General features: G+C 39.5%; 1 protein-coding gene across 1 annotated transcript in view; it reads right to left on the bottom strand.

Annotated features, from left to right (window-relative positions):
* Positions 1-15082, bottom strand: part of cdkal1 (CDK5 regulatory subunit associated protein 1-like 1) — a 310661-nt gene that overhangs the window by 213623 nt on the left and 81956 nt on the right. The window contains exons 5-6 of the mRNA XM_079469382.1: positions 5545-5641; positions 460-508 (exon numbers count right to left, since the gene is read on the bottom strand). Coding sequence (XP_079325508.1) covers positions 460-508; positions 5545-5641 — 146 coding nt within the window. The remainder of the gene's footprint in view (positions 1-459; positions 509-5544; positions 5642-15082) is intronic.

Below are 15082 nucleotides of genomic sequence, written 5' to 3'. Positions count from 1 at the left end.
CATTAGGAGTAGATTCACACTGTTTCACACTGCCAGTCTTCCCCTCGGAAGATACATACAATATAAGCAAATAACATGATGACATGTACTTTAATCTGTGTCCCTGTTGGATATGTTGAGTGGGACTGACGCGACTGTTTGTTTTTGCTCATAAATATACACATAAGCCTATATATCTTGATTGACAGGAGTTTAATCCAATCAGCAGTAGCTATCCCATTCCAACAAAGTACCTACCTTTTCAGGGTTTACTGATTTGTTGTTGTGTTTTAGATTTGATATCGCGTTTTCAGATTTGTCATTTAGATTTTGGATCTTTTTATTTGCTTCTAGGTTTGTTTTGAGTTTTGCAACTTGATGTTTTGTGTTGCACTGCTCGGCCACGGTAGTTATTGCTAAAAATGAAAATGTGTTGAGGAAAAGGTGACATCCAGATAGAAAGACAGGAGCATGACTCACCTTTGACAGCCTCATCCACCACCTCCACCACTCGATCAATCTGTTGGACCTACAGAGAGAAGGAGAGAAAGACAATGAGAACACCAGACACAGCACTGGACTTAAGGATACTTTTATCAAAAAATACCTTGATTTTAACAGAACTTTAAACATCACATTGATGAAGACCCGGAAAAATCTGAACCGTCAAGAACATATCAACACACTAAACCGGGCATGAAGTGGATCAAGTCCACACCCCACTATTAAAAACAAAAAACTCTTTTGCTTTGCTTCTCCGGTTGAGAATGTGAACCCAAACACACACTGGTTTCATAGCCGTCCATATGAGCTGTCAGTAAAAAGACCAGAGAAGCTTGTCAGACCTCAGTCCTCACGTTAACTGTGACTGACAGCTGATCCAAATCAAATGTCCCAGTGTGATGACCGTGTAATCTTTAATATCTGAATGTCACATATTCATAAACAGCGGGGAATTAGAAAGTGCTTTAAATCATATTCACTCCCCTTGTTATGAAGATTGTAAGTTAATTAAGTAGCTCTCTGACACAGAGGAAAGCCATTAGACGTGTAATTGGCTCTTTCCGGGGAAGAAGCGGCAAAATGTGACAAATGTTTGACAGATATTTGCAGCGGTCTGACAGTGACAAAACTGATGAGACTGTCAAACAGACAAGACAGTCTCTGACACTGCCTTACTGTGATCTACACCAGATAGATAGAGCTCGAACAAAATATCGCAATCTTTATTTTTTAAAGTGAAAATATATATTTGACCACTGAGTTTTGCTGCTTGTCCACGTTAAATCAACACAATTCTTGTCAAATCTGGTCATAATATGAATGTTCCATGTTCAGTTATGAACCTGTTTATGTTGGCACTATAGGAATGATTTGTGTTGAGGAACCATAATTGTTACAACTAGGCAAAGGATTTATATTTCCCAGCATGCTTTGAGTAAGACTGCATGAGTTAGTTTCTAAATAAGTGTTGTTTTTTTTTTTTTTTTTAGTAAAGAGAAACGCTTGTTGGTGTCTATTTAAGATTTAGAGGAGTTTGATAAATTGTGTATATAGTTCTGTGGTTGCCTTTGCTTAGGTAGTGGGAGGTTACATGTTTTTAAATAAAATTTCTGTTTAGCTCTGTTAACTTAATATGTTGTTAAAGATCAAATAAAATTGTATGTAAGATTAACTTAAAACATTAGAGAACGTTAAATGAAAGTTTGAAATGCTAACATATAAAAATCATGTTTGTATAACAAACATAAATTGGTTAACTTGAACATACATACATTATGCCGAGTAAACATAACTTTATTATATTATGTGTTACACAAAACCACTGAGAGAAATCTTTATTTTGTGTTTGTCAAATGAAGGTTTTAATTGACACAAGGGTGAATATATCATGACATTTCTTTTGTTTACTTTGGACTAAGGTATTCCATTAATGCTCTCACTGACCACAATAATATTTGTTTTTTAAGGGAACAAATTTATGTTTTAACTGTTTAATACATTGTACCATATCTAAATCCACAAACTTCTGCAGATTATTTCCCTGAATCCATTCAAGACGTGAAAGTTCACAGACTGAGTGTGGGCCGACGAATCAGATAACATATCTCCATTCTGCAGGTTGGCCTACTCCATGATTATTCAAATCACACTTCATATTAAATGCCCTGGAAAACAGACAGTCCACATTCCTCCTCGATAAAGAATAAATATTATACACAACTCTAATAAAAGACAGAATGCAGCGTTATCTCCAGCGATGCTCTGGGAATAAAGCATCCTAAACAACACACCTACAAACCATTTCTCCATTCCAATCTCTCGCATACAGAAAATGCCAAATGGGGCGAGGAAACAAGAATAGGTGCGGGACTGCTGGGGTAGGTAATCTTTCACAGCTTTTCTACTATACCCTCCCTCCGCTCGGGTCATTTCTGCATGGAGACCGCTAGATTGTAGAGAGCGATCTATTAAAGGGAATTTGTATCCATTGTGCGATGCATCCTGCGGTTAAATGGCTGACCGGAGGCCCGCTCCGCACTTTTCTCCAGCCGCTGGGGCTATTAATTCGCCGGTACCGTGGGTCAGGGGACGGACCGCAGACCTCGGGCCTCTGCCGGCTGCAGTTACATGCGTGAAAAACAGCGAAACAGAAATCAATTTCGCTCTAATGGAAGCACAATCTCAGCTCCACTCTACTGGGCCAGCCCGCTCGTGTTCCGCTGGGCGAACGCACTTTAGGTCCCGGATCACCGCTGTGAGGACTCAGAGAAACAGCGAGAAAGTTTGGCTCTGAAAGGAGCTCGATCTCAAGGACCATGTCAAAGCGAGAGAAAAAAGGTAATTTTATTGAGTGGATTCTTTCATGTGCTGAGGGAGATGTTTGGAGAACGGCAGGAGGTCGGCCTGTTTAGCATTACTGACGTGTTCCTGGGCCAACGGCTCCCTCGGCTGCACTCTCACGCTTTAAACCCGGCCCGGGTCAGAAGTACTTCAAAATGATATTTGTTTTCCCCCACAGCTATTGTTTTTCAAGCAAACTACTTGAAAGAAACAAGGGACGAATCGCTTTCAACTTGGAAGTCTGTTGTCTAGACTAAACAAAGATGTGCTGAAGCAACTTTATCAAACGCTTTGAGACCTCCAGACAAATCTGGACACCTTTTTAGACTCCAATATAATATTTTTTTTTCTTTTATCACCCGGTTTAGCAGTCAAGGTTTCTATGCATTGAAAATGTAACCGCTGTCGTCCTCGTAGCTTTCAAGTGCAGATACTTCTCCAAACAAAAGCTGCACGGGGGTCTGAATGTCTTTGCCCATGATAGCAAAGTGTTATCGGACCCTGCTCTGTGCCAGCGGGTGGGTGCCAGCTTGGCGCCTCCTGCCATTTGGACCCTCCTGTTCTCCTGTGGCTATCCTGCTGGGCCAAGAGATGAACGGGCTGAGCCGTCTCTATCATTCCTCTATCCCGATCAATACGGCCTTTCAGAAAGACTCGACTTGCCCCCGCGCAGATCTCCTTTTTAACTGCAGTGGGAAAAGCAGGCACGGATGCCTGCTGTGGCTGAAGGCTTCTGTATGGAGCCCAAACAAGCCTAAAGCTACAGCACTCCACCGACCCTCTGACATTTCAACTTGAATTAACAACTGGGGTCAGAGGCACGTTAACTTGCCACGGCGATATTTTTGGCCTTGTGTTTTGGGGGCAGGAGGGCAGCAGTTATTATATGACAAGAAAAAGAATGAAACAGACAAACACACTTTAGTTCTTTATATAGACTATGAAGACCTTATCTTAGATGGAGAGACATAACACTGCACATGGGACTAAATGTTGAGGCCAAAAACTGGCTATGACCAAATTGCGACTTGACAGATACTTTTTTAACTCCAGATGGGGTCATCCCTCTGTTTATGGACATGACACCTGTAGCCGACCAGTTATGGTCAAGATAAATAGCTCCCAAAGATGTTTTTTCCATTTTCATTTTTCCATTTATCGTGAGTCAAGTTTGATTGAAGCTCCCGGAAGCGTTCGGCATATTTTACGGATATAAACACATCCGCAGAAGCATCAGGCGGTCGATGCCTTTGGAAAAGCATCTCTGTGGGACGGCAATCTCAGTCTCATCATCGCGGTCGCGGTTGGTAAACAGTGAGACGGGCAGAGCTTAACTTGTGCATTACTGAGACCTCACGTTTGCATCTAACAGCAGAGAGATGGACACTTTTCAGTGCAAAATAAATAAATAATAATCCTCGACTATGCCACAAATATCTTCCCATAGTAGGTGGTTGAAAATCTATTAATCAACAAAAGCCAGGTTTCCATTACAGATTTGTGCAAAACTTAAGTGATAAATGTCGATAGAAATATTGCAGAATGATGATGTTTCCATTAAGTGAAGTGAAGTTTGTCTCCATACTGCACCCATTAGTTTTCCTGCATTTGGGCCATCATATAAAATATGACTTAATGTGAATTCCTTGCATCTTTACACGTGTTAAAAGTGTTTCCTTTCCAGTTTTGCGAGATATGCCTTTATGCGTGTTTATTTTCAGCCAATACGATAGTGTTTCCATTGGGTTTAATTTCAATGCGCTATTTCAATTTGCTCATTTTGAAGGGTAATGGAAGCGCATCTAATAATTTCACAAAGAAGCTCGCACACATATTTGAAATGTAGTATTCTGTTTCGTGCCCGTCTTTAAAGCATAAATAATGAAAGTTTTTTATCAATATTTTTTTTAAATTGCAGTTATTAAAACATGATTGGTTCTGCCCAGGCCATTCATTATTGAACTTGTCTCCTTAATAAACATGAATCTCATAGTAATCTCCCACGCTATGTTGAACAGCACACCATAAATAATGTAATTAAATTCAATAAACACGCCTGTTGGTTTAAGCCAGAGGCTTAGTGCTAACAGCTGGCGAGTTAACGGCCACGAGCTCCGAGCTCTATTCTCTAAATTATATAACGCACTGATTTGTTTTCCACACATACATCCTGCTTATATCCTCTGAGATTCAACCGCCTAGGCAGAATATGCAAAACTGCTTCTAATTTGCATAAGGTGATTTTTCCAACGGTAAAAGGGGCAGAGCCACACCAAACCATCATCGCCAACATGTTTACTTACTAACTTTGACTTGTTGACTGACTCATGGTTAGCTCATGCAAATACAGCCTGTAAATGCTATAGATCACTCAAGCACAAAATGAGACGTTTCCTTAACACCTCTTAACCACAGCCCTTAAACGAATACTTCACCCATGAATAAAATGTCTTATTATTATTTCAGTCAACCCTCGCATTCTCACAGCGTGTGATTGTATTTATCTCACAGACCAAAGAAGTGTCACCTATTTAGGGATGTTTGTACAGATGCTTGTTTACACTAGCAATTGCTCCAGATCTTCTAAAGCTCCAAAGAAAAAAAATTGGGCCTTGAGTGGAAGGAAAGATTAGCAGTAAACAACCAATATTTCAGCCCGCTACATACAAAAAGGTTTGAGATGTAAGAGCCTGTAGTTCAGTGTACAGTGGCTCATCTTACCCCGATGATACTCAGGCCTTTGAGGTAGTCCATCCTGGGCTGAGCCTGTGGCACACATCCTGCTAAAACCACCTTCTTATTCTGCTCCTGTGCTTTCCTGAGACGAAGAGAAACAAGGCAAAGAGAGAGATTAGTGGCAATGACAGTAATAACCGCTTTATTCTGCAGTGTTTATTGAAAAACCAATGCATTAGCAGCAACTTTCAAAAAAACACTTTTATATCATTGTCTATGCATTTTTTTCCTTCAAATACCTTTTGTGTACATCCAAGTAAATATTGCTTAAACTTAAACGTTAAACAGTGTGTGCCCACAGTCTCACAACAACGGCATCTTATTTTGAGACATTAATAAGAGATACTAATGCAATATTGACTACATTCTCAAGTTTAAATTAAACTAATATTTGATTTCCACTCTTTTTATTAAAGCATGGGTCCATCCATCCATCCTTAGTAGAGTAGACCTACATTTTCTAATAAAAAAACTCTGAGTTTGTTTTTAGAAAAAGCGGCCTGTGATTTTAATAGATTTGAACAACAAATGAACTGCATCCACAAAATAGATGAAGATAACGGTTAGTGCCTTCTGAAAACAACTTCATATAAGCCACAACCCCAAAACACACATCTCTTACAGTAAAGACAGCACGTACTGTACTATACCCGTGTGATGGCTACAGTGAGTTCATTTTACGACAGCAAGCTGTACTGTACATCCATCAAACCTAAGACTGAAAGTGTGTCCCAACTGATCACACACTGTAGAGAAAGTGAGCGGCAGTGAGCTCATGGGAAGTGACATCGATGATATGCCTCCGAGGACTGCCATGAGTCTGACAAGAAGCTCAGCTGCAGAGAGACGGCAAGAGAGAGAGAGCGAGAGAGGAAAGCAGTGATGGAAAGTCAGAGAGACTCTCTATTTTAACACTGAATAATTCTTAAACAGCTACAGAATGGAAATGATTTAATTCCTGTAATGAATAATGATACATTTCTGGTTAAAACAGGATATTCAACACGAAAAAAACCAATGATTCTATACAATAGGAATTGAGTTTCAAAGCATACCATGAGTGTTTAGCGCCATACAGTACATACTGAACCAGTCTGGAATAACACGCATCCACACATCATTTACATTAAGACCAAAAACCATTCTCTGTCCTGAACTAATGTAGTATGATGACAGGAGGACAGCAAACTGAAATTGCCGGGGACTGGAAAATGAGCCATATTTTGACAACACTTCCCATCATTTTCATAAGTTGAACCAACACTGGCCAAGGATCTTTCATTCCTGTTGTGTGTGCTGGGGCAGTCAGAATACAGTGTGTATTCACTCCACTTCAAGGTTTGATTGAAAAACTGCAATTGCCCATTGACCTCAACCTTTAAGAGATGTCACGTACAGGTCAAGAGCCTGCAGTACTAATGCTGATTACTATGCAAATGAGACGACCACAGGCGGTTACAACATGTGTCCTCGTGTTCCTTCAACAATCTGATTCTGTTGTGTGGATTTGTGTTGATAAGTATTAGAGATCTGAACAATACACTCAATATGCACCTGGAAGCCATTTCCAAGCTTTAAAACAAGGAGAAATGCAAAAAAGCTGCCACCCATCAAAGCTGCATTTATACATTGTGGTCTCATGACGACAACAGCGGATGCACTGAAATTAAACTGTGAAAAATGTATAAATGCACAACTGGGAAGTCAAAAGCATATACATTAAAGGGGTACTTTGCTGTGCTGCTGAACACACAAGAAGATATCTGGAAGATCTCGCAAACCATTTACTGCCATAGCAGGGAAAAACTATACTATGGGAGTCAATGGGGGGATATGACAATCTCACAGATATATTCTTGTGTGTTCGGTGTTCATGTTTGGGTGTATTTTCACAGCATTTTCTTTGCACTCTGTTCAGTAGGACGATTGTATGTGAAAACAATAAATCACAAAAACAAACATGACTTTTGCTTTGTTTTCACATGCAGGGTCACTTTTCTCCGCTAGTTTGTCGTCATTATGCAAAAAAGACATATCATTATATATTTTTTTCTTAAATAAATGTCTGGCACAGATCATAAAAAACTATGAATATCCAAATGAGCAGGCACGCTGTTTATTCCAAGAATCACTTGTTCCCAAGTGGAATGTTTTAACATAAAGCAGCCAGGTTCAAGTTTGTGGGATTCACAATGAACTACAGATGAACTTCATCCTGATAATAGCAACAGAAATGTGTCAGAGATGCCAAAAAAAAGACAACTTTATACAATTGTAGCACACGTGCAGAAATGCCAACGTCAGCCATAGGGGAGCAAAAAAGACTTGATTCAATTCAAGTTTATTTATATAATTAAATAAAAAACGGTATTATATTATAAATGAAAGAACATTATAATGTGTTATGGTCTCAAAACAGCATCACATGAAAAAAACTGAAAACATGGAAAATTACATATTATTTAAAATATTATTTGTATGTGTGTATATTATTAATCAAAGTATAAACATAATTGATGTATGTGTATTGAATATACAATCCACAGGATGTTGTATAATGAAAAGTACAGTATATCAGTATACTTGTGTAGTGTAGTACAGTACTAAAGGATTTTTATGGGGCACAATCTGTGCAACTAAAAAATGTGTTCCGACAACTTCAGCCTAGATCTTATTAAAAGAATATGAAGGCCTTTCAAGAATGTATGGAAATGTTATGTAAGATGTATAGTAGAAGTCTCTCCTGGCCATAGCATTGAGATTTGCCTTATTCAAGAAGACAAATTGTCTGGATGAGTGATTTCCAAAACAGTGAATTGCCCAGATGCACTCGTGCCACGGCCACATACAACAACGCTCTGTACCCCCGCAACCGAACCGCCACAGCCACTGCGATTAACCCGCACAAGAGCAGTGTCCCCGGGCTCTGCGCGCATGTGACTGTTTGCAGGATTATCTGCGATACAAGCGACGGACACTCGTATGTACAAGCGTGGCGGGGACCCCAGCGCACATACATGTCAGCTTCTCTCACGTGCAGATCTATAGTGATGTGCCAAGCACTGGAGCCCCCCAGAACTGAATAAGGTTCAGAAGATCTCCACCTGATCTCTGTGGACATCTGCTCCAGTCCGGGTCACCGGAGCGAGCTTACGCTCACAGTAAATCTGAAGCTCGGCTATGCAGCAAAGGTCTGAACAACGATCACCCCCACTGCCTACTCGGGCTTGCTGTGGCTGGCCCCGTCCCCTGAGGTGTCAAGGCGAGAGCTCGATTGCCGGCCGTTGATTCGCCGTGTCACGGCGACCAAAGCCATAGCACATTAGGTCTCAGTGTGTCAAGACGCTTGACAAGGATGTTCTTGCAATAGAGCAGTTTTATGGAAAGGGGTGTCAGTGATGTCCATTGGTGCTTCATAAAAATGAATTCTTCACTTGAAAGTATCTACTGTTGTAAAAACAAAAATTGAGCAGTCTATGCCTGCTTATGGTGAGGACGCACGGTGAGGTATAAATTATGGAGATTGTTAACATGTTCTGTTCCATTAAAATATCAGTGAACCTTGAGACAAAGCAGAAGAGTCCGGATAGACACAACATATGCGCTGAAGAGACACTGAAATCCCAAGAATCTCACACTTCTCACTTTGCTCTTCAATGTAGGATTAAAAAAGTATGACAGTTTTAGCAAACACGAAATGTCTTTCTCAATGCATTTTATTTTCGTAATGTGACATTTGTATAAAGCAGGATTTTCAATGGAAAAGTAAAAAGTAGGCCAGATAATAATTGAATCCATCGGGAATTGATTGGATGGTGAAGTGACAGTCGAGAAACATTGCTGACACCCTTTATTTCAAACTTAAGTAGCCTTGACATCGGCTTAGCACAAATATTGCTTTGTAGAACGAGCATGTAAATACATTTTGATGAAAAAAAAAACATTTGGAATAAAGTGCAATGAGATATTTAGAAAATAAGCAAGTAAAACAGAGTAATTTGAAATAAAGCATTCTAAGAATGTAACCTTGTAACATTTAAGTAGATAGTTTATAAGGCTCGAGTCCAAAAAATGGAAAAAGAAAAGAAAGTGTCGGTGTGTGTTTATGCCGAAACTGTTGTTTCTTAGATGACAGAAGGTCTGTTTAGCACTATGTAATTTAAATTATTTATGCAAGACAGACAGTTGCTAAAAAACAGCACTTTTATATTTTTCTACTATAAAACAAAAGCACTGACATGAAAACAGCCTTTGCTAGTTTCCAATAACACAGTACAGTAAGATATCGCACAATTCCTTGACAAAGAAAGTAAAAGTAAACCGTGCTGGAGAATACATGTTCCATAATGAAACATACTGCGTGTTACTGGAAAGACAAGGCCACACATCTGGGACTTGAGTGATGGATGAAGCGCTCAACACCTCGTGTTTGAGATGGTGAAATAACTCAAACTTGAAAGTGTTTACAGTACGTTCTGAAACACTACTGTAAATATTACTTAAGACCAAAAGACAGTTTGCTTAAATAAACAGAACAAACCCTACTGGCAAAACACACACATAAATTGTTGCTTTCATTCTTAATAAGCACGAACTGAGGAGTCTGTCTGCATTACTGGTCATAAACACAGCTCGCAATCTTATCAAGCAGATCTCGACAAAACAAGCACAAACGCACAGAGGGTGTGAAAGCCACCTCTGGGATCCTGTATTGTATGTAAACAGAAAATGATCTTCCCACTGTGGGGAAAATATACAAAAACCCAGCAAGCAAGCGGTACAGGCTCAATGCATTTACCATGCAGAGGTCCCTTTAAACTTGACTGATGTTTGTCTGGCTTAACATACAATGATCTCTATGGGATCCAACAGTTGAAACTGTGATGAATGTTTTCCTGGATCGGAATGGAGCAAGACGATGTCTAAAAGGAATGTGCTATCTACGGGGGTTAGAGAAGCTTAGGACTAGAGACACACTTGCTTCAACACAGAATGTTTTGGGTATTGTCCAACAGCCTTGGCATGGATAAATCGAACCTTACTGGTTATGCTAGTCTTGTAGCTCATGTCAACTGAAACTTGTGGAAGACTCAAAGGGTGACCATATCCGTTTGTCATCAAGTCTACAGCCATGTAATAATGATAAACTTTTTGCAGTGGTTGGGCTGATATTTCAACCCAGTTTTGATTAAAAGCCAAAGCCGAACAAGTTTTTGAGCAGTTGCTGATCATTCCTTCATGATGCCCCATAACTCAGATCAACAAACAGAACAGGCTTCGATTTCCTCTGAAGACTACCTTCGAGCAATGATCCTTCTGTCCATTCTGGCCTTTGTTCAAGTTCCTATGAAGGAAAGATAGCAGGGCCGCCCAATAATCCAGAAGCTTGTTAAAACCCAAGTCCTCTCACAAGGGGCGGCTTTCATTCTGCAAGCGGTAATAAGGAAAAACTGAGCACAAGGCAGCCTTGTAAAACATCAACCGGACAGGAACAGCTGCCTTTGCAGCATGACAAATCTCAGGCTTTGAGTCTGCGTGGCTTCGAGGCCACAATAAGCTGCCACAAGAACAGCTTCCATGACAAGAGTAGTTGAGATTAGACGCCGTCAGAGGCACATCTTCATCTCTAGGTCTGAAGACAAAGCGATTGAAGACCTGTGTGTGGGTGAGATTGCTGAAACTTCACAAGTAAATCTGCACACATCCAAAAGGATCATATTTCTGACCAGATCAAAAAGAAAAACTATTGAAAGGGAGGAAAGTTTGCGGGTTCTTCCTGGCGGATTGCTTTGCGGTGGCTGGGATCAGATAGCTTTGCCCGCCATGTTTGAAGAGAAGCTATTCCCCACACATACTAATGGTTTCTGTCTGCAGCGTCTCGAGCAGATACCACTCATTGTCTTGTCGACACCGCCTGTGGGAATGGAGTGGCTCTCTCGGAGCAGAAATCAAATCTCTGCTGCCGACTTCCATTACTTACCAGTTCATTGTATTCTGCGCTGGCCAAATCCTTTAGTCGGGGAGATTTACGATGCCGTTTCCATCTGTGAGAAATTAATCTTGGGTGAACTAGCATGGTTAACCTAGAACAAATGATCTTGGTTGCATATTCTTTTGCTCATCAATTTAAAGAAAGGCCTTTGTTTCGTGTAACAAAACGTAGCAATGCACAACTGGCTCGCCAGAATTGGAAACAGACATGGGAGTAAATAATGTGGGGTCGCTTGACTCTGTATATTCACCGGGGTGAACACATACTCTCTGTAGCAGAAACACAACTGGATATAATGTTGGATGTTATTCTACATGATGCATATTCTGATCTCTTTAGCACAGTTTGCCTCCAGGATTCCTCCAGTAGTGTGTCAGAAAACTCTCTCCAGTAAGGTTGAATACAATACTACATGATATCAGGGTAATGATGCATACCAAAATGCCTGGTAATACAATAGCCTTGACACTGCCAAGCAAATCCATAAATATCCAGGCTTCAAGCAAATGTGTTCCCGATTTCCATACTACTCAGGTCAAATATCTTGACGGTTCAGACTGTTTGTATGAATTCAGGAATGGGAAGTAGATTATCTTTCAACTGTCTCCAATGTCAAATGAAAAAGAAATGTCAAAAAATGTAATAGTTCCACAATTTCTATAGTTCAATGAAAACATGTGTAAATGGTTCAGTTTAAAACTCAAAGACGTGACCTTGTTCTACCTTTTTGGTTGTGTTAGCAATGCCGACATAAATGTAGTATACAAAAGCAGGTTACAGGCCTCCCTTGAAACAACATTTGTGGGAGGTTAAGGCTGCCATACTTACAATAAAGAAAAGTGTCATAAATTTTATCACCGCGACTGCAGAGTCGTCATGCATGACTGCATAAATTCTCCAACAAAATCCCTAAAGGGCTTTAATCCTTATAAAAGCAATGTCACCCGCAGACAACCCACTGGCTTTGAAAACCAGCTCTTCATTTTTAAACAAACTCAGCGAAGGTTTTATATGGCGAGTCACTCCGAAAACATACACAGAAAAGAACATCGCCGTATTAAAGTGAAGGAACTGCCAAACAGTAGTTAAGCCATATTAAGACGAGCACAAGTTAGAGCTAATAAAAAAAAAATCACGGCAGTAATTTCTACACATAAGGAGGAGCAGAGAGCTTTCAAGTTATCAGCTAATTTTAGGTCCGTTTTGATAATTTACAGCTGAAAGTTCATAACCGATTGCTGGGTCATGAGACCCATACCACAGATTTCTGCTGAACATAAACACTTGACATTCCCCAAATCCCATCGCATATTTGCAACTATTTAAGACCTTTATTTGTCACATACTCTACCGTTCATGATCACTTATTCATTCCTTATTTATATACTGATTACTTCATTGTGTTACAATAAAAAAACTAATTAAGACAATAATGTGATGATGAGAATTATGTTGTGACTAAAGAAATCTAAGTTGTTATATTGTAGTGTCTTTAAAGCAAGGGTGGAAGTAACAAATGACAACTACTCAGGTTCCACTAAGCAGCTTTTTAGATACTTGCACTTTTATGAGTATATTTTTATGTCTGTAATTATACTTTTTCTTCGTCACAAATGTAGCTAATACTTCTATGTCGCTTCTTTTGCCATTACTATTTTCCCTGGTTATAATATTTCTCTGTTGTCTAATAAAAATTTGACCTAAGCAGATTCAACAAATGAAATTTCCTTAATCACAACTAATGAGCTATCCCTATTTTTAATAATTATTTACTTAATAACTTTTAATTAAAGTCAGTGAGTGCAGCTGTGACACGTCAGAGGAGAACTGGCCCTCCCGGCTGAGACTAGATTATCCTTAAGTTTCTTCTCCTTAAGAATGATCTTGTTTGTTGCACTGTGCTGTGTTTTACCATTTGTTGTGTTTTTCTGGATTTCTTATTTTCTCGGGGCAGTCGTGGCCTAATGGTTAAAGAGTCGGACTCGTGACCAGAAAGTTGCCAGTTAGATCCTCAGGGCCGGCAGGTAACGACTGAGGTGCAAGGCACCTTACCCCTACTTGCTCCCCGGGCGCTGCAGTGATAGCTGCCCGCTGCTCCGGGTGTACGTGTGTTCAGGACTTGCTGTGCGTGTGTTCACTACTCTCTGGATGGGTTAAATGCAGAGGTCACATTTCAGGTATGGTTCACCATAACTGACAAATAGTTCACTTTCACTTTTTTTTTCTCCTGTAAAGTTGCTTTGGGACAATGCACATTGTGAAAATCACTTAATAAATACAATTGAATTGAATTGAACTTTTAAAATCTCTATATTTCTATATAAATCTCTGGATTTTATTATTAATATTTATTCTTAAATCATTAAATAGCACCGGCTAAAAAGTAACAAGTACACAGAGTAGTTTTTGACTACTTGTAATTGAGAACAATTTTAGTAATGTAACAGTATTTGCACTCAAGTAAACGTTTCCAGTACTCTTTCCACCACTGCTTTAAAGTAGCTACTATTTGGTTTTAATTTGCAGATTTGGCATATCAGCCAGTTTCTTCAGGTCTCACCCTGAGATGGCATTTTAAATAGCATTGAAGTAGTTCCCAACCATGTTGGGCTCTTATTAGCTGCATTTCCTCATTATTTATTCAAAAGCATCCATTAAAAAAACTTTACGGAATAAAATTCAGTTTTTTTAATGAAAGAAGTTAGTATGTTTTAACAATTATATTTTTCTCTACAAAATCATTTCAAATAAGCAATTGTCTTAAGATCACAAAATAAATTAAATTAAAACAAATAAATAAGCCTTAAATTAAACGTAAGAGTACTCAAAATATTTTAAGAAAATTGCTAATACTTTCAGCTATAAAACAGTATACTAATTTAGCATTACTATTTCTGGTAAATCTTTGCTGCACATCGTTGCAGAAAATGCAACCCAGTCATAAATGCAGAGGGATCCTACGCTTAAAATCTGTGGGAACCAGAAGATCAGAGTTTTCTCCGACTCACTTTACAAAATATTGTGCCATATTTGAAACTAATCGAAATCGGAACTGGTTGGATATAAGAAAGTAGGCAATTTACTCAGAAATGGAGATGGCAGCAGACTGACAGTTAACAGATGTTCTGCGGAGGGAGTGTTAGCAGCTCTATTTTTTAGGATCTGTATTGCCTTGCAGGGATTAATTGTTTATCGCAAAACTACAAATGCGTGTTAACAGTAAACAGCTCAATTTTGATTTCATGTGGATTTCATGTGGAAGGGGGTTCTTGCCTTCTCTCAACTGCACAGACAAACTTTGATCATGACACATCTTGACCTTCAGATGCCCGAACACTTGAGTCACACATGGCCGTTTGTCTGCCTGGATGAGCGCCGGTGATGTGCTGCTGTTTGCACATCCAGCAAGAACAGGTGTCTAATGACATCTGCAGCCCTAAAGAAGAGGCACGACTGGAGTGCCTGTAATGACCAATCACAAGGCATCTGCAACATCATGCCTCTGAATTTCCTTTTAAAAACAAGGCTGAT

Source organism: Barbatula barbatula, assembly GCF_947034865.1.
Source record: "Barbatula barbatula genome assembly, chromosome: 12".
Taxonomy (NCBI): Eukaryota; Metazoa; Chordata; class Actinopteri; order Cypriniformes; family Nemacheilidae; genus Barbatula; species Barbatula barbatula.
This window is presented reverse-complemented; position numbering and strand designations above follow the sequence as displayed.